Source organism: Chenopodium quinoa, unplaced genomic scaffold (genome assembly GCF_001683475.1).
Source record: "Chenopodium quinoa cultivar QQ74 unplaced genomic scaffold, ASM168347v1, whole genome shotgun sequence".
In the NCBI taxonomy this organism is placed as follows: Eukaryota; Viridiplantae; Streptophyta; class Magnoliopsida; order Caryophyllales; family Amaranthaceae; genus Chenopodium; species Chenopodium quinoa.
In genome coordinates, this window is record NW_018743955.1 from 8,111,910 (window position 1) to 8,137,252 (window position 25,343).

General features: G+C 35.4%; 3 protein-coding genes and 1 pseudogene across 5 annotated transcripts; all 4 read right to left on the reverse strand.

Moving 5' to 3' along the window:
- Positions 1 to 208: 208 nt before the first annotated feature.
- On the reverse strand, positions 209 to 5,632 carry LOC110689425 (mitochondrial inner membrane protease subunit 1-like). Of its 3 annotated transcripts, XR_002504908.1 has the most exons (7): positions 5,350 to 5,624; positions 4,321 to 4,490; positions 3,804 to 4,005; positions 1,512 to 1,618; positions 1,288 to 1,413; positions 957 to 1,212; positions 209 to 754 (listed from the first exon to the last, which is right to left on the reverse strand). XR_002504908.1 is itself a non-coding variant. In XM_021866217.1 (6 exons), exons 1-5 carry the CDS (start codon positions 5,417 to 5,419, stop codon positions 1,311 to 1,313), a joined length of 639 nt encoding a protein of 212 aa, XP_021721909.1. In that variant the 5' UTR covers positions 5,420 to 5,632; the 3' UTR covers positions 854 to 1,212; positions 1,288 to 1,310. The 3 variants fall into 3 exon arrangements, 2 of the variants coding, with proteins under 2 accessions (XP_021721909.1, XP_021721907.1); XM_021866217.1 differs by lacking the exon at positions 209 to 754 and having other exon boundaries at positions 854 to 1,212; positions 4,321 to 4,477; positions 5,350 to 5,632; XM_021866215.1 differs by lacking the exon at positions 209 to 754 and having other exon boundaries at positions 854 to 1,212.
- Positions 5,633 to 5,831: 199 nt separating this feature from the next.
- LOC110689533 lies at positions 5,832 to 12,518 on the reverse strand. The gene is made up of 9 exons (XM_021866314.1): positions 12,471 to 12,518; positions 11,387 to 11,497; positions 10,988 to 11,077; positions 10,722 to 10,808; positions 10,507 to 10,605; positions 8,234 to 10,315; positions 7,992 to 8,138; positions 6,712 to 7,841; positions 5,832 to 6,578 (listed from the first exon to the last, which is right to left on the reverse strand). The coding sequence occupies exons 1-9, from the start codon at positions 12,516 to 12,518 to the stop codon at positions 6,389 to 6,391; spliced, it is 3,984 nt and encodes a 1,327-aa protein (XP_021722006.1). The 3' UTR covers positions 5,832 to 6,388.
- Positions 12,519 to 13,296: 778 nt separating this feature from the next.
- LOC110689427 lies at positions 13,297 to 20,302 on the reverse strand (annotated as a pseudogene).
- A 92-nt stretch (positions 20,303 to 20,394) lies between these two features.
- LOC110689426 (protein tas-like) lies at positions 20,395 to 24,891 on the reverse strand. Its single transcript, XM_021866218.1, has 8 exons — positions 24,563 to 24,891; positions 23,320 to 23,415; positions 22,941 to 23,024; positions 22,483 to 22,643; positions 22,235 to 22,352; positions 21,851 to 21,986; positions 21,112 to 21,290; positions 20,395 to 20,857 (listed from the first exon to the last, which is right to left on the reverse strand). The coding sequence occupies exons 1-8, from the start codon at positions 24,806 to 24,808 to the stop codon at positions 20,618 to 20,620; spliced, it is 1,260 nt and encodes a 419-aa protein (XP_021721910.1). The 5' UTR covers positions 24,809 to 24,891; the 3' UTR covers positions 20,395 to 20,617.
- Between the last annotated feature and the right edge of the window lie 452 nt (positions 24,892 to 25,343).

Below are 25,343 nucleotides of genomic sequence, written 5' to 3' on the forward strand. Positions count from 1 at the left end.
GGTTGTCCAAACGTATACTCTCTTTGTCCCTATTTATTTGCTCTACTTTTCACAAAAGGGTGTCCCTTAAAGCAAAATTGCTCTATACCAAGTGGACCACAACTTTATTATCGCACACTTACTTTCGGCCCATCCAGTTTTCTTTCAATAATTTATTCATCCAAAACTTACAAAAACAAAATATGAGTAGACGAAGACAGAAACAAATTTCAAACAAAAATTCACAAGTGAACGGGCAAGTGGTTCATCAATAAAAGATGAAAATTGTAACCTAATGATTTTATTACTTCTGAAATATTCTCACCGTTTGTACAACTATAAATATAACCAACATACGAAATACATGAGAGGAATACAAGATATCTACTTGTAAACTCTAAGGTTCAAATTGAATAAAAGAATGCTTGGCTACTACGGTCTACGGAGTAGTAAAGTGTTTCTGGACCAAAATTTCTTCAAATACATACTCCAATTCTCATCTACCTAAGATAATTTTCTACAACGCTACCCGACTTCGATGACATCAAACAAGAGATTTACGAACATGTTATATTCCTGAAGGGGCTGCATTGTTGGCATTGCAAACTTCTTCATTGGGTGGCGGTAGACCTAAAGTGGCAGCCGTTGGCAATGAAGTACGAGATGATGGTTTTACACTATTTGGTGGTGCAGGAATAAACTCTCGATAAATACTCTCCCTGTTTTCTCGCCACCAATCCTCAGCCTATGTTGCTATATAAAGTACAATTTTTTGCTACAAAATATGAACAAGTTAAAGAAGGGTGAATGAGACAAGTATAGAGAGTCCATTATCAAATGTCAAACTTGCCAATTGAATCAAACTAGATATAAATAAAATGAAATCTCTAACTTTTGATAAACCACCTCATTGCTTTATTTAATAAATCTAATTACATATACTCTGTATTAAACCACTCGAGATAGCCTATAATCACCTGAATAACGGGCCATGATGAAATTTTCGCATCTACCACTATGCACATTTGGTTATGATGTCATTGTAGCCAATGTGTCTTTGCTAAAGCTGAAATTTAAACAACCAGATCAGCAGCCAATGCTTAAAGATGCTAAAACTAATACTAAACTGAATCTCGCTGCTAAAACATTCAGTTAAATCGGAGTCGTTTACTCTAGCTGCCTTTGTATCATCCCTATCTCGTCAAAGTCAGATGAACTCCTTATGCTGCAAACCTAAAGAAACAAAAGGGCATAAGAGAGTTGGGGAATGGTGAAAGGAAATTATGACGGGCATATAATAACAAATACCTGTAGTTCTGTATCTAGTACTCTCATGTTTGAGAGTCCTTACTATTTTTATCATTATTGAGTTGCACTTCAGCAGGATCTAGTTCTACGAAGAGGACTGAACGGTCATTCTGCAAACTGTACGCACTGCAAGATTTAGGAGAGAGAGAGAAAGAAAGCAAATAGTCAGCTTCTGGTGCTTGTCTTTGAAGGGTGGAAGCAACTAAGCCAGTTGAGAGGCTTACCTGTTCACCACAACATTGTGAACTTTGGCAGTTTGAAACCTGTAGATGACTCTACCCACAATGTTATTTATGGAGATTGGTCCGTATGTACGACTATCATTACTTTCCTGCAAAGACACAATGTTCCAAACAAATCCTCACCCCAAAATTTGATACGAAAATAAGCCAATAATCCCTTGTGTAAGTTAAAAGTTGAATCAGACTGGACACACATTTTGCATGCAGGACACTAACAGTTGCTTTCAAAATATGACTAACTCTCTGAGCAGAGCTGCAGAGCTAAATACAGCACAAAGTAATTCCGTTATAGATCGGCTATACTGCTAACTTGGATATGACCTCAGAAACCCAAGAAGCACTAAAGTTGACAAAGAGTGACAAACACAGCAAGGATTGGTCAATACTGAAGTTTGTAATAACAGCTAATGGCATCATCAGTGTGTTCAAGCTAGCAGGGCTGCAAGCCAAATTACAGACAGTTTGAAGCCAAGACTCAGAGAAAAATGGGAGGCTCTTGACAAAAGGAAGATTATTATAGATATTTTTTAAGGCTAAAAAGATTTTGAGGTGACTTTCATTAGTATTGACAAACTGGTAAGCTTTCTCATGCATTTATTGGTGGTATTTGTAAAAATTGTAATGAAATGGATGTTCAATGTTCGCTGCTTAATATTACAGCGGTGGCACATTCATGCTATAATTTTTTATTTTTTTATTTTTTTTATTTTTTTTTAATCATGAAAGGATATTATTATGGACTCATTTCTCAATATCCTCTTAAGGACATTGAAAAATTAGGAGGGATTACAAGGTGAGCTTCAGAGTTTCAATCGTTCTCTTTCATTTGTACTCTTATACGACCTCTGTTCCCGAAAGAACGACCCATTTGGCCTAATTTTAGTCCCAAAAAGAATGACCCATTTGCATTAAAATCCCCACCAATTTGCAATAATATTTGTGCAAAATTAGCTTCCCCATATAAAATTTTGTTTCTCGATGTACTTTTATTACTTTCTCTCTCTACTTTTTTACAAACTCCATGTAAATTTATCTTTCCAATATACTTTTAATTCTTTTTATTTAACTTTCTTAATACTCGCGAAATCAACCCAAATGGGTCGTTCTTTCGGGGACGAAGGGAGTACTATACAAAAACAAAGACTTTATTAATTAATAATGCAGATGGGCAGTATGTAGACTTGATGAAGCATAAATCAAAACTGTTCAAGGGCAAATTTTGTAGAAACCGAAAAAGGGGATTAGTTTTTGGATAGATTTCAAATTTTCAAGTCTTTAAGATGAAACTCAAATTTTGCAGATCAAAGGAGAAGTCTGTACCGCATGTTTGGCAACGATGTGAATGATCAAAATCTAACTGTCGGTTTTCAGTAAAACCTTGACGAGCACAGCGCAATCCTATTCAATTTTTATTTTGTTATTTTTGATAAAGGAAAACAAATATGTGTCGCTATTCATAGAATACTTGCAAGTCGTTTTAAGCAATCTACTAAATTGAGAAAACAAATCTGAGTGAGGGAGGACAAAGAGTTCAACCAATGCATTGAACTTGGTGGACTAAGTAGACAAACATGTCTGCTCACAAAAATTAACAGAATAAAACCCAATGAAGTGGATGCTACAATAAGACTATGGAAGTAACATAGTTTGTTAATGGCTATCCAGTAGCCCGCTACATTTCTTAAAGGAGATGTCTCATGTTGTTGTTCAATACCCAATGTCATCTCCCCAACCCCACACCCCTGCAAAAAAAAAAAAAAAAAAAAAAAAAAAAAAAAAAAAAAAAAAAAAAAAAGAAGGCAAAATGAAAGCGAATATAGGAGCCAATGAAGGAAGTACTACTATGGGAGAAACGTTGTTAATGGCTATTGTTCTTCCCAATGGAACTTCTAACTTTGTTATTCAAAAGCCAGTGTCATCTTCTCTACTCCCCACCCAAATAAAGAAGCAAACATTACACACATATGCACGGGGGGGTGGGGTGCAGTGTGGTCAGGGACTCTCACCTATAATTCCTTCCCACAGAAACAATGATTTAGTGAATATAGGTCAAAGCGCACAGTCCAAGCGAGTAGCTAGCACAAGTAATAGTTCCAACATGTATACAATGCGGTCATGTCAAAGGATATGCAATTATGCATCATTAGCATCGTGCTTGCAGTTGCCTATAGCGGCGTTTTATGTCTCACCAAAAAGAGAATACTTGCACAAAGTAAAGGACTGGAGTGACAAAATACAAAGGGATAAAATATGCTTCCACAGGTTAGTGTTTACCTCTGGCTTCAGATTTTTGTTGTCAGAAAGGACCCAGCACTGCCCATCTTTTAAAACAAAAGGCTCATCGTCCTTGTTATTGGAGACCATTTCATATCCGCTGACAGCAGCCAGTCTTCTCACCACATAGTTATTTGAGTTCAAAGGATCCTTTAAAACAACTACATCACCCACATGTATATTCTGTGGATTTCCCCGTACCCTGGAAATGGAATTTCAATTTAGACTGCATTCAATTGCTTCAACAGCAATTTGTACTTAGAAACTCTATAAGAGTAAATAAAGAGATCTTTTAAACACCTTGAAAAAAATAGGGAACAATAAAATTTATACAGGACACCTATACAAGTCGAATTTGAGAATGCCACAGTAATCTGAAACTAAAGTTGAATAACAGAAGAAATCTCTTGCTAAAACACAAAAAACTGTAAACTATAACAATGTTCTCACCCAAGAATGGCATAAGGATCAAACAATAGAAAAGGAAATTTCACTGAAGACAATCAAAGACTATTACCTTGCATTCAGATAAGGGAGTTTCCGAACAAAGAGAGTCTCGTTAGCAGAAATAGTGGGCTCCATCTCTGAACCCTTGCTCTGACAGAAAAAAGTCATCTTCTCAGCGACTGCATTCTTTAAATAAGTGTTTAAGACATCTCCACGCAAAAGTTGACCTGCATTACGTTTCTGCATCATGATGCAGAAGACATAAGAGGAACCACTATTTCAATCAAAAAATAAAACTGTGAAAATTTCAATTGGTTTATTAAGTGACATTTACTGGGATGCCAAACATGGAATTTAGTCAATTTACATGTAATCCAACCAAAGGGATATAATTTACCAAATTCGGCAGTACAACATTCAACCATTCAGTTAAATCACAAATTCACAAGCATAAGTGTTCATCTATAGCCTTATCTTATCATTAATTTACCCTTTAATGGGGGTATACTTATGAAAGTATCCATAATCAATCAACAAAAAGTTTGTGGCAGGGTAATTAATGTGATAAAATCTGCACCATTCATATTAAGGACCTGTTCTGTTCAACTTAATTTCAGTTCAATTTAGTTCAATTCAATTCAGTTCCTAATTTCCTTCTCTCGTAAACAAGGGTTGAACATTTCTGTAGACATGAGGTGCTAAACTGGGCATTTGGGGATGTTCATAATTTTTACAATCCACCATTATCAAGCTGAACAACAAGTGTAATCAATTATCTATATCCAATTCTTATGGGCCAAATTGAAGATTAATAAATTATCAAAAATCAGAAACCCTTCATTAATTTATGGATGCAATATTACTAAAAACGCTTTAATGCTCAAAAAAAAAAAAAACTTGAAAAAAATTATAATCAAACAGTTAATAAGGGCCACAAATGCTGGGAATTAACCCAATAAAAGTATGAAATCTAAAATCGGGGAATTACCCAGAAAGTATATAATCTATGTATGTAAGACCAATACAAAATACCCAGAAAAAACATTATGCAAACCCAGAAAATGTGAAAAATTTCAGAATTCGAAATGAAAAGAGAGACCTGCATAGTGATCAAGGCAGCAAAATCGCATTTTTGACCCAGATAATCCCAACAGAGCTTCAACCTCCATAGTTGCCGCATTGTATTCAAAAACCCCACAAATTTTTTTGCCTCTTTCTAAAATCACAACCCTAAAATTTGCAATGAATTCAGCAAATGAAATTTGTGTAGATAAAGAGAGAGAGAAACAGAGATGAGAATGGGATCATGGTTTCTTTGTTGCAGACTTATAGTGGTATTTATTTACTGGTATATGCTTATGGAGTGCTTAGAAATGCTCTTTCAGCTCTCTAAATTGTACCAACACCCAAAATAGTGAAACACACTACTCTATATTGTACCATTTGCCAAAGTTAACCATGGGACGAGGTTTGTTAGAGGCCCACTAATTTCGTGTCGTGCTCACCTGTAAATTTTAAACTTTGAAAGACATGACATCCCGACATAATAATATATGTGCTTCTCGAGCCACAATGGGTCCTATGTCGATGTGATCACATCAATATTTACTTAACATGGTGAAATATTAAAATACACAATCTCGTCACACCGAAGATTTTACTCGTCGTAAAAAAAATAAAAATAAAAATTAATAATCAAAGTTATTCAACTTTAGCCTTTTTCAATATTTCTAAATCTGTAAAATATAAAGAAATTATTCAAATTTAGGGAAATGTAATTCATAAGAAATTCATAAGTGAATGGGCTAGTGGTTCATCAAAAGATGAAAATTGCTACTTAATGATTTTATGTACTTCATGTATATTCTCACCATTTGTACAACTGTAAAATTAACCAATATACGAAGTATATAAGAAGAATACAGGAAATATACTTGTAAACTAAGGTACATATATTGAATAAAAGAATGCTTGGCTACTAGTAAACTTTTTCTCGACCAAAATTTCTTCAAACACAAACAATTCTCATCTACCTAAGATAATTATGCAGGTATGACATAATTTTCTACAACGCTACCAGTATGGAGCGCGACTTCTATGTGACATCAAACAAGAGATTTATGAACATGTTATGTTTCTCAAGGGGCTGCATTGTTGGCATTGCAAACTTCTTCATTGGGTGGCGGTAGCCCTGAAGTGGCAGCTGTTGGCAATGAAGTACGAGATGGTTTTACACTATTTGGTGGTGCAGGAATAAACTCTTTATACACCCTCTCCCTGTTTTCTCGCCACCAATCCTCAGCTTGTGTTGCTACAAACAATTTTTTGCTATAAAAAATGACAAGTTAAAGGAGAGTGAATGAGAAAATTATAAAAGGAATCAAGCTCTACTGCAGTACTGTGTAATAAGTACATACAAATGTATAACAAGCTAATGAATTGATCTTTTGAAGGGTATTACCTGAATCTGACTCGCTTGAAGATTTTAGTACCATTAGAAAGTTCTAAATAAGTTATATAAACCCCGCGTTCTATTTGCTCTGTACGTTCATCTGATCCTGATCCCTCATTCCTTGATGTACTAGATAGTTTTGAAGCTGCACTTTTGTTCCCTTGATTAGGTGTAAACTCCGTAGTAGGTGAAGGTGATTGATTAGGCTCCTGAACTCCTCCATTTTCTTCAGACCTTTCATTAGCTGAAGATTCTGCTTCGTTAGATAAAGGATGTTCACTAGCCTCTTGAGTCCCATCTTCTGAATCATGCTTAGTAGTTGTATCAGTTGTATCAGATGACGAAGGTGTTTGAATAGGATCTCGGACCTCATCTTTTGAATCATGTCTAGTATCTGCTTCAGTTGTATCAGATGATGGAGATGTTTGATTAGAATCTTGGTTTACACTAGAATCTTGGACCCCATTTTCAGATTCATGGCTAGTGGTTTCGGTTGTATCAAGTGATGTAGGTGCTTGATCGGAATCCTGGATTATAGTAGAATATTGACCGCGATCTTCTAAAGTATGCCTAGGAGTTTCAGTTGCATCAGTAGACAAAGGTGTTAAATTTGAATCCTGCATTGCATTTTCACCAGATGTTGGTAGGTCTCCCAGTATAGTGGGGTTTAAAGATAAATTCTTGAGTGACGAAGGTGTTTGATCAGAATCTTGGATTGCACTTTCACACTGGTCATCTAGTATTTTGGGATTTAAAGACAAATTCTTGAGTGACGAAGACATTTGATCAGAATTCTGGATTGCACTTGCACTTTTATCATCGACCTGATTGCCTTCACTTTGTTGGCTCTGCTGCTCACGTTGTGCTTCAGCTGGCAAGTTAGTGGATGCTTCATTTTGAACCTGTTGGTTCTGCTGTTGTGTCTGTAGGTCTACCGACAAGGAAGTTTGAGGAGTGGATTCTTTATTTTCACTCTGTTGGTTTTTCTGCAGCGCTTGTAGATCTACTGGTGTGGTAGTTTGAGAATTAGATGCTTCAGTTTCATTTGTAAAAAGAAAGGCTAATATTTGGGTTCGCATTGCCTGGAGGTTTACACTTTGGTTGGCTCCACTAGGCATCTTCTCAACAATATCCTTCAACTAGATGAACATAGAAATTGCCAAGAATCATTCATTGAATATTAGATTTTAATAGACCAGAGGGGACCAAGACTGAATAGATAAAAGCATAGGAGGCAAGTCGATATATTTTCCTATATAATGAAAGACATGAAGATCTTGAACACATACCTGAACAGACAAGGATTCAACAGCTTTCCTTGCAGATTTGCATTTGGAAGATTGGTCAGCAGCGAGCAAGGAAGCTTCTTTAGCATTGTTCTGTAGTTTTTGAATCTCATCGTCTTGGTAGTCACACTTTTGCTTAAGAGTTTTAATCTGATATCAAATGAAAGCAATACAATATCTAAGTAACTTAACCATGACCAAAATGTAAGATTAGTAGGTCTCAAAATAAGTAGAGTAAACAATACATGGTTCTGAAACTTTGAGACTTCTTGGCTCAAAAGTTCATTTGACTTCTTGAGACTATCAAGGATGCCTCTAGAGATTACAGGAGTTCCAGATCGAGGAGGACTAGGTCTCCTTGTATATGGTGAAGATGGTCGTGCAGGTAGACTACTGGGAACCGGAGGTGCTGGAGGTGGTGTTGGTGTAGAAGGCCTCAAAGCGCTTTGAAGAGCACTTAAAGAACTAGGAAAAGCAACATCTTTAAGCTGCTGAAATGTTGGCACTTGTGAGGCTCGAACCATAGAAAAAGAATCTAATTTTCCTCCATACCTTTGACTCTTGACCTCAAGGTATTTCACCGGTTCAGTAGTGGGGGTCAACAAAAGCTTTGAAGACCTTGATTCAGGTCTCTCGGACCTTTCCTTGGTGCCATCCATTGAACGTCGAGGAGCAGAAGTAGGCCTTTTGTTGAAAACTGAGGCATTTCCAGAGGCAGTAGCCCTAAGTTTACTATAGCAAGCATCACAAACACGATGTGGCTTGCTCGGTGTAGGAGCAAGCGCTGCTCTAACGGCCTTTTTAGAACTACATGCATGACAATGTACAAGACCACAATTATAGCAGTTGTGCCTTTTTCTAGTAAAACCAAATGCTTGCCGACACCCTGAGCAAACAGATTGATCAGCTCCAGAAACCCACTTATGGATGCATATTACAGCAGTCAAATTTGAGCCGCATGCTACACTTTTCACAAGCCTCTCTCTCAGTGCCTCCACCATTGTTGGGGACTTCCGGTCTTCTACATCTCCATGCCCAAGTCTTCCGTTTGCACCTTTACCCCAAGTGTATACCTCACTTCTTGAAGTCAGGACTGCAACATGATGTGCCCCACACGAAATTTCTTCTACATACTCGCCTATTAATTTGTCTTGGACTAAACTAGGTGATTTCCCATCGGCTTGTGGATTTCCAAGTTGACCGTGTGATGGACTGCCCATGGTGAAGACATGACCTGATGTTGTAAGAGCGACTGTAAAATTATGTCCACATGCTATCTGGTTAAAGCTGTAATCAATGAGTGCGGACACACACGTAGGAAGCAAATATGCATCTTTATTCCCTTGACCCAAGCGAAATTTGTCACCATCTCCCCAAGTGAACAATTTTCTAGAAGAAATGCTACTACCAGAAGTTGAAGGACTCATAACCTCCACAATAGCTGCAGTATGCCAAACTCCGCATGCAACCTTAACTGTTTTTAACCCGCTTAATAGTTGAACCTCTTTTGGGTAAGAAACACTTTCTCGATCTCCATGGCCTAAAACTCCAAAAGATCCATCGCCAAACGTGAAGAGCTTCCCATTAGAAGCAGTCAATGCTGAATGCCAAGTGCCACAAGCAATGGAAATGACCTGAAGACCTTCTAAAGGACCAGAAATTCTTTTCGGAATCCAATGGCAAGCATCAGTGCCATGGCCTAGAAGTCCAGCATGATGAATACCGTCACCCCATGTAAATACATCACCTGATGTTGACACTGCACATGAGTGGTACTCCCCACAGGCAACAAAGTCTACAGTACTGACTGCGAGAAATTCAACAAGATGAGGTCGAGTGAAATCTCTTTCGATTCCATGACCAAGTCTTCCTCCGGATTCTTCACCCCAGGTGAATACCTCACCTTGTTTAGTCACTAGAGCAACATGTGAAACTCCACAAGCAATTTGTTGAACATCAAGAACTACATTGGATTCCAAGGGTTTTGGAGTTAAGACATCAACCTTTGTCGAATTTGGGTTTCCGGATCCATCTGTTAAACCTCCATCTGACCATAGTTCACCCCATACATAAACATCTCCTAATGACTCAATGTCATCTGGCCCTGAACTTTGACTTGAACAAGTTGGTGTGCTAGAGATACTAAGTCGAAAACCATCTGCACTAAGTCGAAAACCTTCTCCTGTGCCTCCTCTTAGTTGCATATTTGCTTGCTCAGACCCAACATCTGAACTCAAAGGACCCAAATCAAGAGATGGCCTACTACGTACACTTGAAGCAGCTTCTAAAACAGGACGACCATGTTGAGAATATTCACCCTCATTTAACTGAAAACAATAGAGCAAGCTAATCAATCATATTGCTTTAAATTAGTTGACATTTCAAGGAATAAGAGAAGTCATAGAATCTTACACTAATATTCCATGCCATTATTTGAAAAGAAAAGAAAAGAAGATAGTTACAAAATGTTTACATCTACTTAAAAACTTAAATTTCATGAAGAAATGGCCAAACTCACATCAGATATCTCACTTCTAGTGCGTCTATTTCGCTGCAGACCAATTAAAGCCTTTAGACCCGCGAGCCAAACTTCTGCCTCTGCTTTATCTTTACAAATCTATCACAGAATAGTAGTGATCAGCTTGAGAAAAAACAACCAGAATAGCTCAACAACGTCAAAATAAAATTTGTATAAGTAAAAAAACAAACAGTACAAATCCAAGTGCAACTAACCACGTCAAGAGATCTGTCACCGTGATTGTATATAAGAGAAAATGATAAGTAATCCTTTTCAGGGCGCAAGAATCTACGAAACACAGCCTACAAGAAAGATTTTGGAAACTAAATTTAGGAATTTGATCATATCTCAAACTAAACCTTCATAGGATGAATGATAATATACAAAATTGAATGTAGAAAAAAGGTTAAGTAGCCCTTTCAATTTCGTAGTAGGTCTAACCATGATTGGTATGTATATAAATTCGATAGGTTTATCTTACAGTTCTTTGTCCTTGGATGATTTTTGAGACTACAGATAACTTCAAATTCCTTTCTTCTCCATGTGATAGCCAAATCAGAGTTGTTTCATCCTGCAAATTTTGCATCAATAATTAGCTCCTACATTACCAAAAAAAACACTCATAACTCACAGAACAATAATTCTGATGGTTCTTAAGACTACAAATAACTTCATACTCATTTCTTCTCCACATGATAATCAAATTAGACTCATTTCTTCTTGCGAGTTAAGAGTTATTTTTTGTACATAGAAAATCTTACTAAGTTAATAAGTTTGTAACATGACAATTTAGATGCAATGTAATATATTAAATGGAAATATAATCACATTATAAAAAGCAATGCAAACTCGAGTCACTAATCAAAATAGCCTAAAAAACCAGGGGAAAAAGAAGAATAGGCACCGTGGAAAGTCTAAATGGGCAAAACTTGGGCTTTCCCTTCCTGCTGTACTTGATGAAATGAGTACCTTTTTTCAAAGTAATTAGTGCCTAACACAGTTTGAAACAAATAGATCAGTTTGAAACAAATAGATCATATGTTAAATGAGAATTAATCACCTCAATTCTTATAGAAAACTTACAATTAGATTATGAATAAAGTCTTGAATGTTCAAATAACTGGATTTATACGAGTTCTAAGCAAAATTATCAACCACAGTTTGAAGACGAGAAATATGTTAAACTTCAATTACGTTAAGTGTTTCAAGCCATTTTATAATTATGATTAATTTTCAATTCATATTCCCTTTCCCTTCCTCTTGTCATGCATCCTGACTTTATGTATAATTCCTCTAATTGCTAGATTATATAAAGCTCGATTTTTATCACTATTAACCTAGTTCACTCTAACATCCAACTAACTTAATCTTCTTTTGATTCTACAATACGATAAATTAATCTTGATGCAAAATTTGTGCTACGTATTTTTTTTTACATAGATTAATCATTTATGCAAATGGTTTATGGCATACAAGTATAATAATGTCCTATACATAAGCAACATAATTGAAAATGCACAAACTAAAAAGATTACTCAGCATATAACAACTCATGCATTATACAATCATCTATTCATCATACTAATAAACATATTGGTGGCAAATTAATCAACAGAACACCCCACATAAACATAAACTCCAAACTAATACCCAAACATGGCTTATTTTGGTGACACAATCTTTATTATGCATCTGAGTGCATTTAGACACAAGTCTAAAAATGTACTCTATCAATCCCTATTTCTCTTTATTACGTGAGTAATAAATTTTTGAAATAGGCGGGACGGAGGAGTACATTTTTTGTTCATATAATCCCATTTGAAGAATTCAAAAAAAACAATAAAAGTGCACCCGAGTGTATTTAAGAATTTTTATCTAGTTGTTTGAGTTTTAACCTCGATATTCGGAATTCCAGTCAGCCCATTAACACAAATAAAATGTTAAGAAAAATAAAAGAGAATTACTTGGTCAATATCACGGTCAGAATGGCCATAATTAACAAGATCTGCCATTCCATCTGAAATAATTTTTGGAAACACAGCAACTCTGCTTTTGCTTCTCTAACTGCATCTGTTCTTCCTTCTCCCTCTTTATCTTCATAGATAGATGTTAATTTCTTTCCTTTTTACGGCCTCTCATTAAAATTATTATAAACCATATTCAAGTAAATATGAAATAGATTATTGTAGGATTAAATTGGGCAAAATTCAATAATTTTTATGGAGAATTAATGATGATATTTTGGAAATCTGGATTAGAGAAAACTCATAAGGAAACAATTTTTTATTTTTTTTTTAATTGAAGAGAAGAAAATGAATTAATTAGAGAAAGAAGAGAGAGAAATTGTATGTAAGACATGAATTTAGAACCCATTTTTGTAGTTTCAGCGATTTTGGCGCACTTGCATGGCTATTTTTTTTTACTTCCACACAACCTCAACAAATCTTTTCTTAAAATGAAAATTCTCTCTCTCTCTCTTTTTTTTTTTTTTTCTTTATCAATATTTTTTTGGGTGTTTATCTTATGTGCTTTTATGAATTTATAATTGTTTTTGTAGTTCGTCAAATGAGAAGAGTACAAAAAAAAAAATAATAAAAATAAAAATCCACTCCTCTTACTTTTGCCAAAAAATTAAAAATATAAATGTTAAGTTTATCATGAAAAAGTGATTTACACAATATGAAGCTACTATTTTTTTTTCAAAAAAAGCTACTATTTTTTTTTTATAAAAGAAAAAAAAAAAAAAAAAAAACTATAAATGACCTTTATTTTTAGATAATATTTATTGATTAAAAAATACTTATTAAAAATGGAGGAAGAATGCCTGTAAAAAAGAATGCACAACAAAATTTTCCTCAAAAAAAAAAAAAAAAAAAGAATGCACATCAACATTTGGAATTTTTAATTCTCCTATACTTTTGAGAATGGAATATGTTACAATTGAATGTAAAAATGCACAATCAATTGGACTCGGGTGAGGAAGAACACACATCGCCACACCAATGTTGTGGGTTCGATATGTGCACCCAAAAAAATGTTGTGGGTTCGATATTAACCAGGCTCATGAGGTTCCCCCACCCTCTATAATGGGCAGCGCCGTACCTCATGTGAAAATGTTCATCAGTCAATAGGGTCCTTATTTCTCTTGAAAATGTATTCAATATCCTGCATTACTTCCCAAGGCAATGGCCGCTCAACTGTCAGAAAGGCATCAATGTCTTCTCTAAGCTGATCGACTGAAGTTGCACCAATGATCGAACTTGTCACTAATGGATGATCTCTGACAAAGCCAAGAGCTAGCTGCACAGGAGACAGACCATGTTTTTTGGCCAGCTCAACATATTTGGCAGTTACCACCTGAAATTAGAGATGCAACATACGATATCAGTATCGCTGGGACAAGCAAGGATCCTTTTGACATATATTCAAATATTTCATGGAAGCAAATATCATAGACTACCATAAATAAAAGAAACATAATCAAGGAATTGAAGAATCTTATTAAGAGTGTTTCAGTGACTACCTGACTGTATGACGAACAAGAAATAAGATGAATATACATCATAAAAGATTTGTTTGTTTAGATAAACTACTTACCTACCTTTGCATAGGGGTTAATATATCTTTCCATATAACCAGGGAAAAGATTCAGCCTTCCTTTCTTAGCAGCCAGACAATCAGGATCCAAATATTTTCCAGTGAGGTTTCCACCAGCCAAAGGAGAGTAGGCAAGTAGACTAATGTTATGATTGTTTGGATGACAAACTTCAACAAGGTCAGCTGCAAGCATTTTTGGTTGCATTCAGTTAGCTTAAGGATGGACTGAAGTATGTTACCATAACTCTATTTTTGTATTAAGTATTCAAGTCTGATTCTTGATACTCTGACTCAGATGTGAAATCGGTATCTGAACTTCAATACTCAGTTGGCCAGAACTCGATACTCTGACTCAGATGTGAAGCTCGGTATCTGAAACTTTGATACTTAGTTGGCCACAAACCGCACAAAGTGAGCAAAATTTTCAAAAATATTCATATACTAAAGAGGGACCCCGGGGGGAGGGGGGGGGGGGTGGCAAAAGGTTATGTGAGATGCTCAAAAAATTGTCTTCAGATTAATCTTGAACAACAATTAGTAAACAAGAGTGTTTAATCTGATGATTCAGAGGTATAGGCTAAGGTAGTAGTTAACATTTAACAAAGTTAACCTGAAACATTTTTCACATAATTTGCAGACAACTAATGTGAAATGCCACACAGAAATGTCTTACATTTTGGGAATAGTTTCATGATTTTCGACTCACTGTCTCGTGTCTCTAATATTTATGATGTTAAACATGTCAAATGACACTCAATTACGCACTCAAATATGGTTGTAGCAGGGTTGAACAGGCATAAAGAACACAGTATTAGATGTAGATGCTCAGAGTCACAAATTTCATAAAAAGGCCAAAGCAACAAATAAGAGTGAAGAGCCCCAAGGGTCAATAATGATGTTGCTTGCTTACTGATAGGCATGAAGGCTAAAACTTCAAAAATGTGACAGGCATATATATTCCATGTTACCAATTGTGGACTAGAAGGAAGCAAAAGCAAAGTCATATTAAACATCACTACTCTAACTTGATAACAAGAGTATACTTAATTAACATGCACAAATGATGAGTCTCCCTTTGAAAGTAAAACCCAAAAAGCAGGCAAAATTTACAGAAAATGAAGATAAAAATGGTAAACTTGCCTTCAAACCGACATCGAGTGAGTAGATTGTAGCAGTTTTGAATGCTAACGATCTTTGGAAGTCCTCCAACTTTTGCTGCATGGACGAACTCCATAACACCATAACAACTTTCATTCGAGATACCAATGTATCTCACCTACATGTGTACGTGACAGTGTGTTAATGCAGCAAAACAACAACAATAAAACAGAAATTAGTAACAAAAAAAAAAACAATATAATAACTTACATGACTAAGATGCATGCCAACAAGGAAATTTCACGCCAGAATTTTGGCACACAAGTTAATAAACTACTACTAAAACAACAAAACGGAGACAATAAAGTGGGTGGTCCTTGGAAGTTATAAAATGGAGGCAAAAGGGAACAATTAAGCAAAAATAAGACAGGAGAAGATCCAGTTGAAAGGACAGGTGAGCCGCGTGAAGTGATTATGTGCTTCAGTTGATATGGTTTCTAAGAGAGGGAGTAGCACAGGCCACAGGGCCTTGCCATGGTTTCTCTGCATACTACAAGCAATTAAAAAAAAAATCTTGAAATGAAGGGAGTATTATTCTCATATATATAATACACTACTTAATATTGATGATATTTCTCCTTCTTAGGCAAAAATAATAAAGGGAAACCTTTATTATATAATAAAAAAAAAGGAATTACAAAAAAACTTTAAAGGTAAAATCTTCTCATGAGATATATAGTACTACTTTTAGAAATTAGAACTCAAGAAATGGTGGCTAGTGAAGTTCAATATCTTGTGAGTTGTGACCAATTACAAACTTGATCCTCATTTAAGACAAGCCAAAACACCAAGTCACTCCAAAATATCATGTATTAAAGCAGTTATCCATTATTCCACATCCAACACTCACCCTGATATACTATGTAGCCAACATAAAACTTCTTCAGAGCTAACTTTTAGAGTCTAAATGTTTAAATCTGACGAAAGAATCCTGCACCTGATTGGAATTAGTTGGTTGTTTATTGATTTATAAGAGAGAAGCAAGCAATTCAATGTTTAAAGCTACAAATTATAGATGAGGAAAGCAGCTCACATGAATACATGATACGTGCATTTTAAACCTCTGAGAGCATAAATAAATGCATTTTTGAAAACAATTCCTTATGTTTTCCCATATGTTCTTTTTAATTTATAGGCTGGGTTAGGGCAGGACCTTAATGAAAATTAGAACGTCTGCAAGATGCAATGACCCTCTTATGCTTCCTATAAGCTGTTTGTACCTTTCCTTCATCAATAACTTCTTGCAAGGCCTTAAGTTGCTCCTCAAATGGCGCACCTTCCCTCCATTTGTTGTAATCATAATAAAAATCACCAAACAACGAAACATAGCGATCTGGCCTGACAAATAAGCATCTCTTCTTCACTTTCTAAGTAACAAGAGGCAAAATTAAAATTCAAAGCAGGGGAAACAGAAAAACTGATGCTACTTGGCTCTTGAGAAAAAAAACAAAAAGTGCACCGAGTATTATCTCACCAATGAATTTGTAATAAATCAATATAGTCAGTGTTAAGCCTCTTAAGGCTTTTCTCCACACTTTCTTTTATATTAGCAGCATCCACACGCACCTCTGCATTGTCACGGACATAACTGACATGCTCTGAATAACCACATACTTTTGTTGCTATAATAATCTGAAGATACAAATGAAACAAAGTGTGAGATTCAGCAATCCAAAATAAACAACCCAAATAATTATACTAAGTACAGAAGATTATTTTTGGAGATTGGATTCTAAAGATGAACTTGACAGAACTTTGAACATTCAAGACTATCTTTCCCCAGTCAGTCATGTAACTGTAAGCATACCTTATCACGAGGCTGAGACTTCAACCAGCTACCAATATAAAGATCAGTTCTACCTTGTGTTTCCTTCTTCATTGGGATCGGATACTGTACAACAATTGCCAAAATTCAACAAGCTAAACAATAACATAAGTTGCACATATGCAGAAGAAAATTGTCACATGTTTGTGAGACTGTAACATAATAATAATCTCAAAACCTTGATATCACCCTTAATAGCATCTCAAAGCAGATTTGAGCTTAAAAAAACCATTACACGCTATATTAAATTACAATAGTAGACGACCTTCCTCTGATTAAAAAAGTCAAATAAATCAAGACTATAAATGCTAGTGAAAGGTATTGCTTGCTGATGAAACTTTCATCTTGATTTGTATGGTACATTTATTTTAAAGTAGACACAAAACAAGGACGATACAAAAAGGCATGGGATGCTTACAGCTTCTGCAGTGTCCAAGATGTTGATTCCCTGATCAAATGCATAACTAAGTATGTCGTGAGCTTCTTTCTGTATTTTGTTCTCCAAATGTCATCTGGGAACAGTTGCGATGGTTAACATTTAGAGAAAAAAAAATTGAAACAATACAGAAAAGAACGTGTACAAAAAATAGTAAGCATTGAATGCAGCTCATACACAAGTGAAAAACTAAATACATCAATCCCAAATGATAGATAACAAATCAAGAGTAAGATAACATAAAATGAAACACTTGAGTGATATTCAATATATTTGTTCACATGCACTTTAACCAAGTTAAATCAAAAACAAAAGGAGTAGACAAAAGAATAATTTATCTTGGATCAATTTAAGGCTAATAATCCTAATATATATTCTGTACATTTATAGTTGATGATTAGAGCTGGACCCCCTAAGAAACTTTACTGGCTAAAGGCCACCCGAGTGGGGTTTATGAAGAAAATCCTCCCATGAATGTATAAACCCCTAAACCTGAATACCTGATTCATGCTTAAAATCCTACTTCATGGACTTTAAAACAAACATTCACGGGAAGGTTTATATTACGGAGATTATAAAAAAATGGATAAATGATGTGATGATATGATATGGAGCAGCATTGTTTTTTAATCACTATACAGCTAAAGTTCATTTGTGTTGATAATTGACAATGGTAATTATGCTCTTCATATACTAAATATAATATCAAACAGTTATACCTCACAACTTTTTATGCACAACCCTTTGAGTTATAGAAGGGCAACTAGGTGCAAACATTATGCTTACACAAACCAATAAAAGGGGTTTCAACCAATCCAAATTCCATCCATTACAACTAATATTAGTTTTTGGCAAGTTTAATCATTTAGAAAATTAGAACGCTTTCAGCATAAAAAACACAAAAGCTAGGACCTAAGTTTGAAGAGTTGACTAGCTTTTAGGATATATTAATTATAAAAGCATAGATTGCCTCCAAAGCTAAGCTATCAATACTGACACCAGACCACCAGCAATCCTTGACACCCTCCAGCACCATCCAACTCATCGCCAAAGCCACCTGATTACATCAACATCCTCTCACTGTCTCACATCCCCTACAATACCCCACACGGCACAACCACCACATTTAGGCCACAAGACGCCAAGTTTAACCATTGCCACTCTTTACCATCAAATGACGTACAAGACCCACTACCTTCACCAAGCACAGAATGGTAAACCCCTTCACTCACCCTGCAGAGACTACTGCGAACACCTCCTGCACCCTCTCATACCACTATAGACATCTCATGTATTTGGCAGACAGGACTTAGGATATACCACATAAGTTATATGATATAACTATGTAAGCTACTTCGAGACAGGACTTAGGATATACCCTCTCATACCAACATTGTCAAATTTTTTATTCCAATTTCTAATACCCATGTTAGCAGCCATGTACAAAAACCAAACTAAGATTTGGCCATGTCTTGTACTAACTCCCCTTCATTAAAAATTAATTTTGTTTTTTTGTCTTTCCAAATTTTCCATTAGCACTTATTATTTAACATACCAAATGAGTTAAAATAGTAATAAATTATCGAGTCTAACAACATACAAGCTCAGCAAGGTTTCATCCTAAAACTAATTAGAAATAGGTGGAGTAACTCACCAATCTTATACTTCGAATGTTAGTCATACTCGTTTCCCTCATTCAACAACAGACAATAAGTTCCAATTCACATTTGTGTTACTCTCTGTACAATTAGTTTAAATAAGTACATTCAACACCCACTCTTAATCTCAAATTAGCCTAATTCCGTATTTTGGACTCTTCAACAACAATAAAAGACCCTCTCCTTCCCCTACCGGCCCTAACTAACACATTGTTGGTGAACCACGTAAACCGTTCCCGTTTGTGGGTTCCTCAAACATAAGACATTGTTAGTGAACCACGTAAACCTATGTAAACAAACTGCATTAGACATTGCTAATTATAGACAACTATTATGACACTGCATATATCAAAATGAAAGTAAGAGAGAGAAGAGTTTACAGTGCCGAGGGTGATTTCACTAATGAGAAGATCAGAGTTGCCAAGTTGATTGAATTGCAAAGAGGTTTTCTGGGTTTCTCCAAGCTTAGCTTCAATGGCGAAATTTGCAGCGTAGTTTCTATTCCTACTAAAATGCGGCGAAAAAGGGCGGCGCGTGAAGTTGAAGCGAGTTGAATTGCCATTGTTTCTGAAGAATGTGGTGGTGGTTGTTGTGGTTAGAGTGCCAGACGCCATAGCTTATCTGGATGGACGTTACTGTCTTCTTGGACAAGCTCCATGTGGCAAATTTTTTTATCCAATGGTAAATACTACCTCCATTTTATCTTATTTGCAAAGATTTAACACAAATTAGGAGTCTCGAAAAAAAAAAAAAAAAACCCCACAAATTATGAGTTGAAAATGTAAATAATTTAAAACGGAGATGATATTTGAATTTTGCCTCAGTTTGATTTCATGATGATTACTTGTAGCTTTTTTTTTTGTTTTTTTTTTTTGTTTAATTTTCATAAATTACACTAATTTTCCACTAGGATGTCAATGTTTTATCATGCATTTATCAATTACTAATGTGATTATTTTTTGAGAAAAGTAATATAATTATATTGCTTAATTCAATGATCAATACTTTCTTCTTTATTTATTCTAAATGTGACTGTAAAAAGAGAGTTTTTTTTTTGTTTTTTGTTTTTTTTTTTTTTTTTTTTTTTTTTGTGGAAAGTAAAAGGAGAGAAAAATACGAGTACATACTGTAGTTAACTCAAACTTTCAGCCTGTCAAAAAGAAAATACTGATATATTTAGTTAGGCAATGCTGTAATTTTCAACACTAGTAAAATTGAGAATACTCATTGACTCATTGTACAACAAAATTTGGATATTATTTTCCCAATGACAACGTTAGAGAATAATAAACATATGATACAATTGAATGTAAAAATGCTCAATCAATGAATGGGATTCGAGTGAGGATTAAGACATTGCCACACATTCACACCAAGCTCATGGGGTTCCCCGGCCCTCTACAGTGGGCAGCGCCATACCTCGGATGGAGATGTTCATCAGTCAATAGCAGGGTCCTTGTTTCTCTTGAAAATGTATTCAATGTCTTGCATTACTTCCTGTGATAATGGCCTCTCAACTGTCAAAAAAGCATCAATGTCTTCTTTAAGCTGATCAACGGAAGTTGCACCAATGATCGAACTAGTCACAAATGGACAATCCCTGACAAAAGCAAGAGCTAGCTGCACAGGAGACAGACCATGTTTGCTGGCCAGCTCAACATACTTGGCAGTTACCTCCTGAAATTGGAATAGCAACATGTGATCTTATTATCACTGGGAACATTCAACAAGGAGCCTTTTGACAATTTGACATAAAGCAAAATATTTCATGGCGGCATAATGAATAGACCACCACGAGTAAAACACAACATTATCAAGGAAGCATCTTATAAATGGTGCTTCAGCAGCTGACTGACTGTATAACCAAGAAGAAGATGAGATGAATATACAACATGAGAAGATTTATTCCTTTACAAAAACTACTTGCATACCTTTGCATAGGAGCTAATATATCGTTCCATATAACCAGGGAAAAGATTCAGCCTTCCTTTCTTAGAAGCCACATAATCAGGATCCAAATATTTTCCAGTGAGATTTCCGCCACCCAAAGGAGAATAGGCAAGCAGACCAATGTTATAATTGTTTGGATGACAAACTTCAACAAGGTCAACTGCAAGCATTTTAAGTGCATTCAGTTAGCTTAAGGATAAATTTAACTATGTTCCCATAACTCTTAATTTTATAGCAAGTATTCAAATCTGACACTAAATCCGTATCTGAAACTTCAATACTCAGTTCGCCACAAACCACACAATGTGAGTTAAAAAAAAAAAATCAAAATGTCATACTTCATACTTGGTATATGAGAGAAGAAATTTGGGGGGTGGGGATAGGTTATGTGAGATGATCACAAAATGGTCTTCAGACATATCTACAGTTAGCAAACATGGGTATTTTATCTAGTGATACAGAGAGATACAAAGTAATTAACAAGTTAACCTGAAACATTTGCAAATGAAATTGCAAACAAATAATAGCCAATACAGAAATGTCTTGCACATCATTTTTTGAAACAGAGTTCTCTGGTACAAATTTATGATGTTGACATGTCAGTATTTAGATACATGCCCAAACATAGCTGTATCTGGGTAGAAAAAGAATGAAGAAAATAGTAAAACCCAAAGAGCAGGAACAAGTTACAGAAAACGAAGATGGAAATGGTAAACTTGCCTTCAAACCGACATCGAGTGAGTAGATTGTAGCAGTTCTGAATACTCACGATCTTTGGAAGTCCCCCAACTTTTGCTGCATGGACAAACTCCATTACACCATAAGAACTTTCATTCGAGACACCAATGTATCTTACCTACATGTGTACATGATAGTGTGTTAATGCAGAGAACAACAATAAGGGCAGGAAGTAGCAATAAAAAAAATAATAAAAATAACATACAAGACAAAAATGCAAGCCAGCAAGGAAATTTCACGACAAATTTTAGCACACATGTTAATACTTTTTAAATTTTCTAGGCCCGGTTAGGGCAGACCTCATTGAAAATGATAATTTCTGCAAGATGCAATGACCCTTACATGCTTCCTATAAGCTGTCTATACCTTTCCTTCATCAATAACTTCCTGCAAGGCCTTAAGTTGCTCCTCAAATGGCACACCTTCCCTCCATTTGTTGTAATCGTAAGTAAATTCACCAAACAAAGCAACATAGCGATCTGGCCTGACAAAAAGGAAAAAAAAAAAAAAAACTGCTTCACTTTCTAAGCAACAAGAGGCAAAAGGCAGGGGAAAACAGAAATATTGATTTTACTTGTTCTTGAAAAATAAAAATGCACTGAGTATTTTCTCACCAATGAATTTGTAATAAATCAATATAGTCAGTGTTCAGCCGCTTAAGACTTTTCTCCACACTTTCCTTTATATTAGCAGCATCAACACGCAATACTTCTGCATTGTCACGGATATAACCGGAGCGCTCTGAATAACCACATACTTTTGTTGCTATAATGACCTGAAGAAACAGATGAATCAAAGCTAGGAGATTCAGCAGTCCAAAATAAACAACCCAAAAGTCGAACCAATAAATCAATCAAAGCCTTAATCCCATAAGTGGGGTCGGCTACATGAACCAAAAGTGATTAATCTGTGCAAGTACAGAAGAAATCTAAACAATAGAAAGGCAACTTAAAAGAAGAATGTAGCTAAAGATTATTTGGTGATTGAATCCTAAAGAGGAATTTGACAAATTTTTGAACATTTAAGACCATCTCTCCCCAAAGTCCAGTCAGTCATGTAACTGTATGCATACCTTATCACGGGGCTGAGACTTCAACCAGCTACCGATATAAAGATCAGTTCTTCCCTGTGTTTCCTTCTTCATTGGGATTGGATACTGCACAACAATTGCCAATAATTCAAAAGGCTAAACAATAACATAGGTTGCACATATACAGAAGAGGAATGTCACAGGTTTGTGAGACTTTAACATGATAAAAATCTCAAAACCTTCATATCGCCCTTAATAGCGTCTAAAAGCAGGATGAGCATTAAAAAAGGCATTACATGCTAAAATACAATAGACGAAGTCAAATATCAAGACTATAAATGCTAGTGAAAGGCACTGCTTGCTTGTGAATCAAGGTAGATACAGAAAATAAGGTAGGTACAGCAAGGGATGGAATGCTTACAGCTTCTGCAGTGTCTAAAATGTTGATGCCCTGATCAAATGCATAACTGAGAATATCGTGAGCTTCTTTCTCTGTATTTTGTTGTCCAAATGTCATCTGGAAACAGTAGTAAGATGAACTTTTAAATTTTTAGAAAAAATATGGAAAAGAATGTTTATGCAAATAATAAGCATTGAATGCAGCCCATTCACAAGAATGGTCAACAAGTAAAAACCTAAGTCTATTTGTCCAAAATGAAAAAAGAACATGAAACACTTTAGTGATCTTCAACATAATTGTTCACTATATAACTGGGTTTTGATTCATAGCTCTGTTTCTTGTGAAATTTTAACAAAGATCTCATTGTATATTTCTGGGTTTTATTGTTATCTTGCAAAAAAATGGAGAGAATTAAGCTTAATTTCTTGCATTTATTTTTGCTACTTTTAGTGGGTGTCACTGTATGACAGAATGACCCAGATGAAGTTTCTAAAAATTACATTGTTACTCTCAAGTCTCCACAAATACTTTGAAATAAGTTCATTCAACAAGTAATTTATCACAATGCTTTTATGTTAAGGGGTAATTCAACAAGTAACACTATCTTATTCTTAAATTAGCCTAGTTCTATGATTTAGACTCTTCGACAACAATAAAACCCCCTCTTCTTTGGCTATCAACCCTAGCCAACACATCATTAGTGAACCACGTAAACCTAATAGTTCCCATTTGTTAATTTCCTTTACCATTCAAAATAACCTAGAAATTCAATAAAAGGGGTAATTCAACCACTAAAACTCTTTAATTCTTATAAATTAGCCTAATTCTATGATTTGGACTCTTCAACAATAAAACTCCCTCTCTTCGCCTAGTGAATGTAGCTAACACATCGTTAGTGAACCACGTAAACCTACAGTTTCCATAAGTAAATTTCCTTTATCATTCAAAATAACCTAGAAATTCAATCAAATTCAAAAGGGATAATTCAACTACTAAAACTCTTTAATTCTTAAATTAGCCTAATTCTATGATTTGAACTCTTCAACAACAATTATTCTCCCACTCATTTGCCTAGCGGCCCTAGCTAACACATCGTTAGTGAACCACGTAAACCTAATCGTTCCCGTAAGTTAATTTCCAACATCATTCAAAAGAACTTAGAAAAAATTCTACCAAATTATGAGTAATAATAATACTAAGCATACAACTAAAACACAAAATTGCATGAATATAATTGAAAGTAAGAGAGAGAAGAAGAATATACAGTGCCGAGGGTAATTTCGCTAATGAGAAGATCAGAGTCGCCAAGTTTATTGAATTTCAAAGAGGTTTTCTGGGTTTCTCCAAGCTTAGCTTCAATGGCGAAATTCGCAGCGGTGCTTCTCCGCCTACTAAAATGCGGCAAAAAGGGGCGGCGCATGAAGTTGAAGCGAGTAGAATTGCCATTGTTTCCGACGAAAGCGGCGAAGATGGTGGTGGTTGTGGCGGTGGTTAGAGTAACCGACGCCATAAGTTATCTGGATGTTTCTGGACGGACAAGCTCTATGTGGCAGCTTTATACTGTTTCATTTTTTTAAAAGGGTAATACAATCGTAAGGAGGAATTAAGGATTTGTCTTTAGTGTCTCTTAAGGGCGTGTTTATTTTTAGTGGTTTGACTTTAAACAAGTCAAATCACTATTTAACTAATTAAATAAAATATCGCCAAGGAAACTCCAATTAACACTCTTAAAATAAAATTTATTTCATGAACTTACCTTTATTTATAATTTAACTCTCTCTAAACCACCACTACCATAAGTGAAGTTATTTCATTGCATTTTATCATAGTGACCATCATTCTTGAATATATTGACACACTAACTAGATTAGAAAAAAATTATTCAATCGCTTATTCCTATTACTATCTTCTTTAGGCAGCCATTATCCCTCATAGATGGTCTTTGGTCATATAAATTTTCCACCACCTCCTCCTTTTACCACCACCCCCACATAGATCAACCTGATTTATGGGCGGATATGCTGAGGAGGGATAAAGGGAAGGTC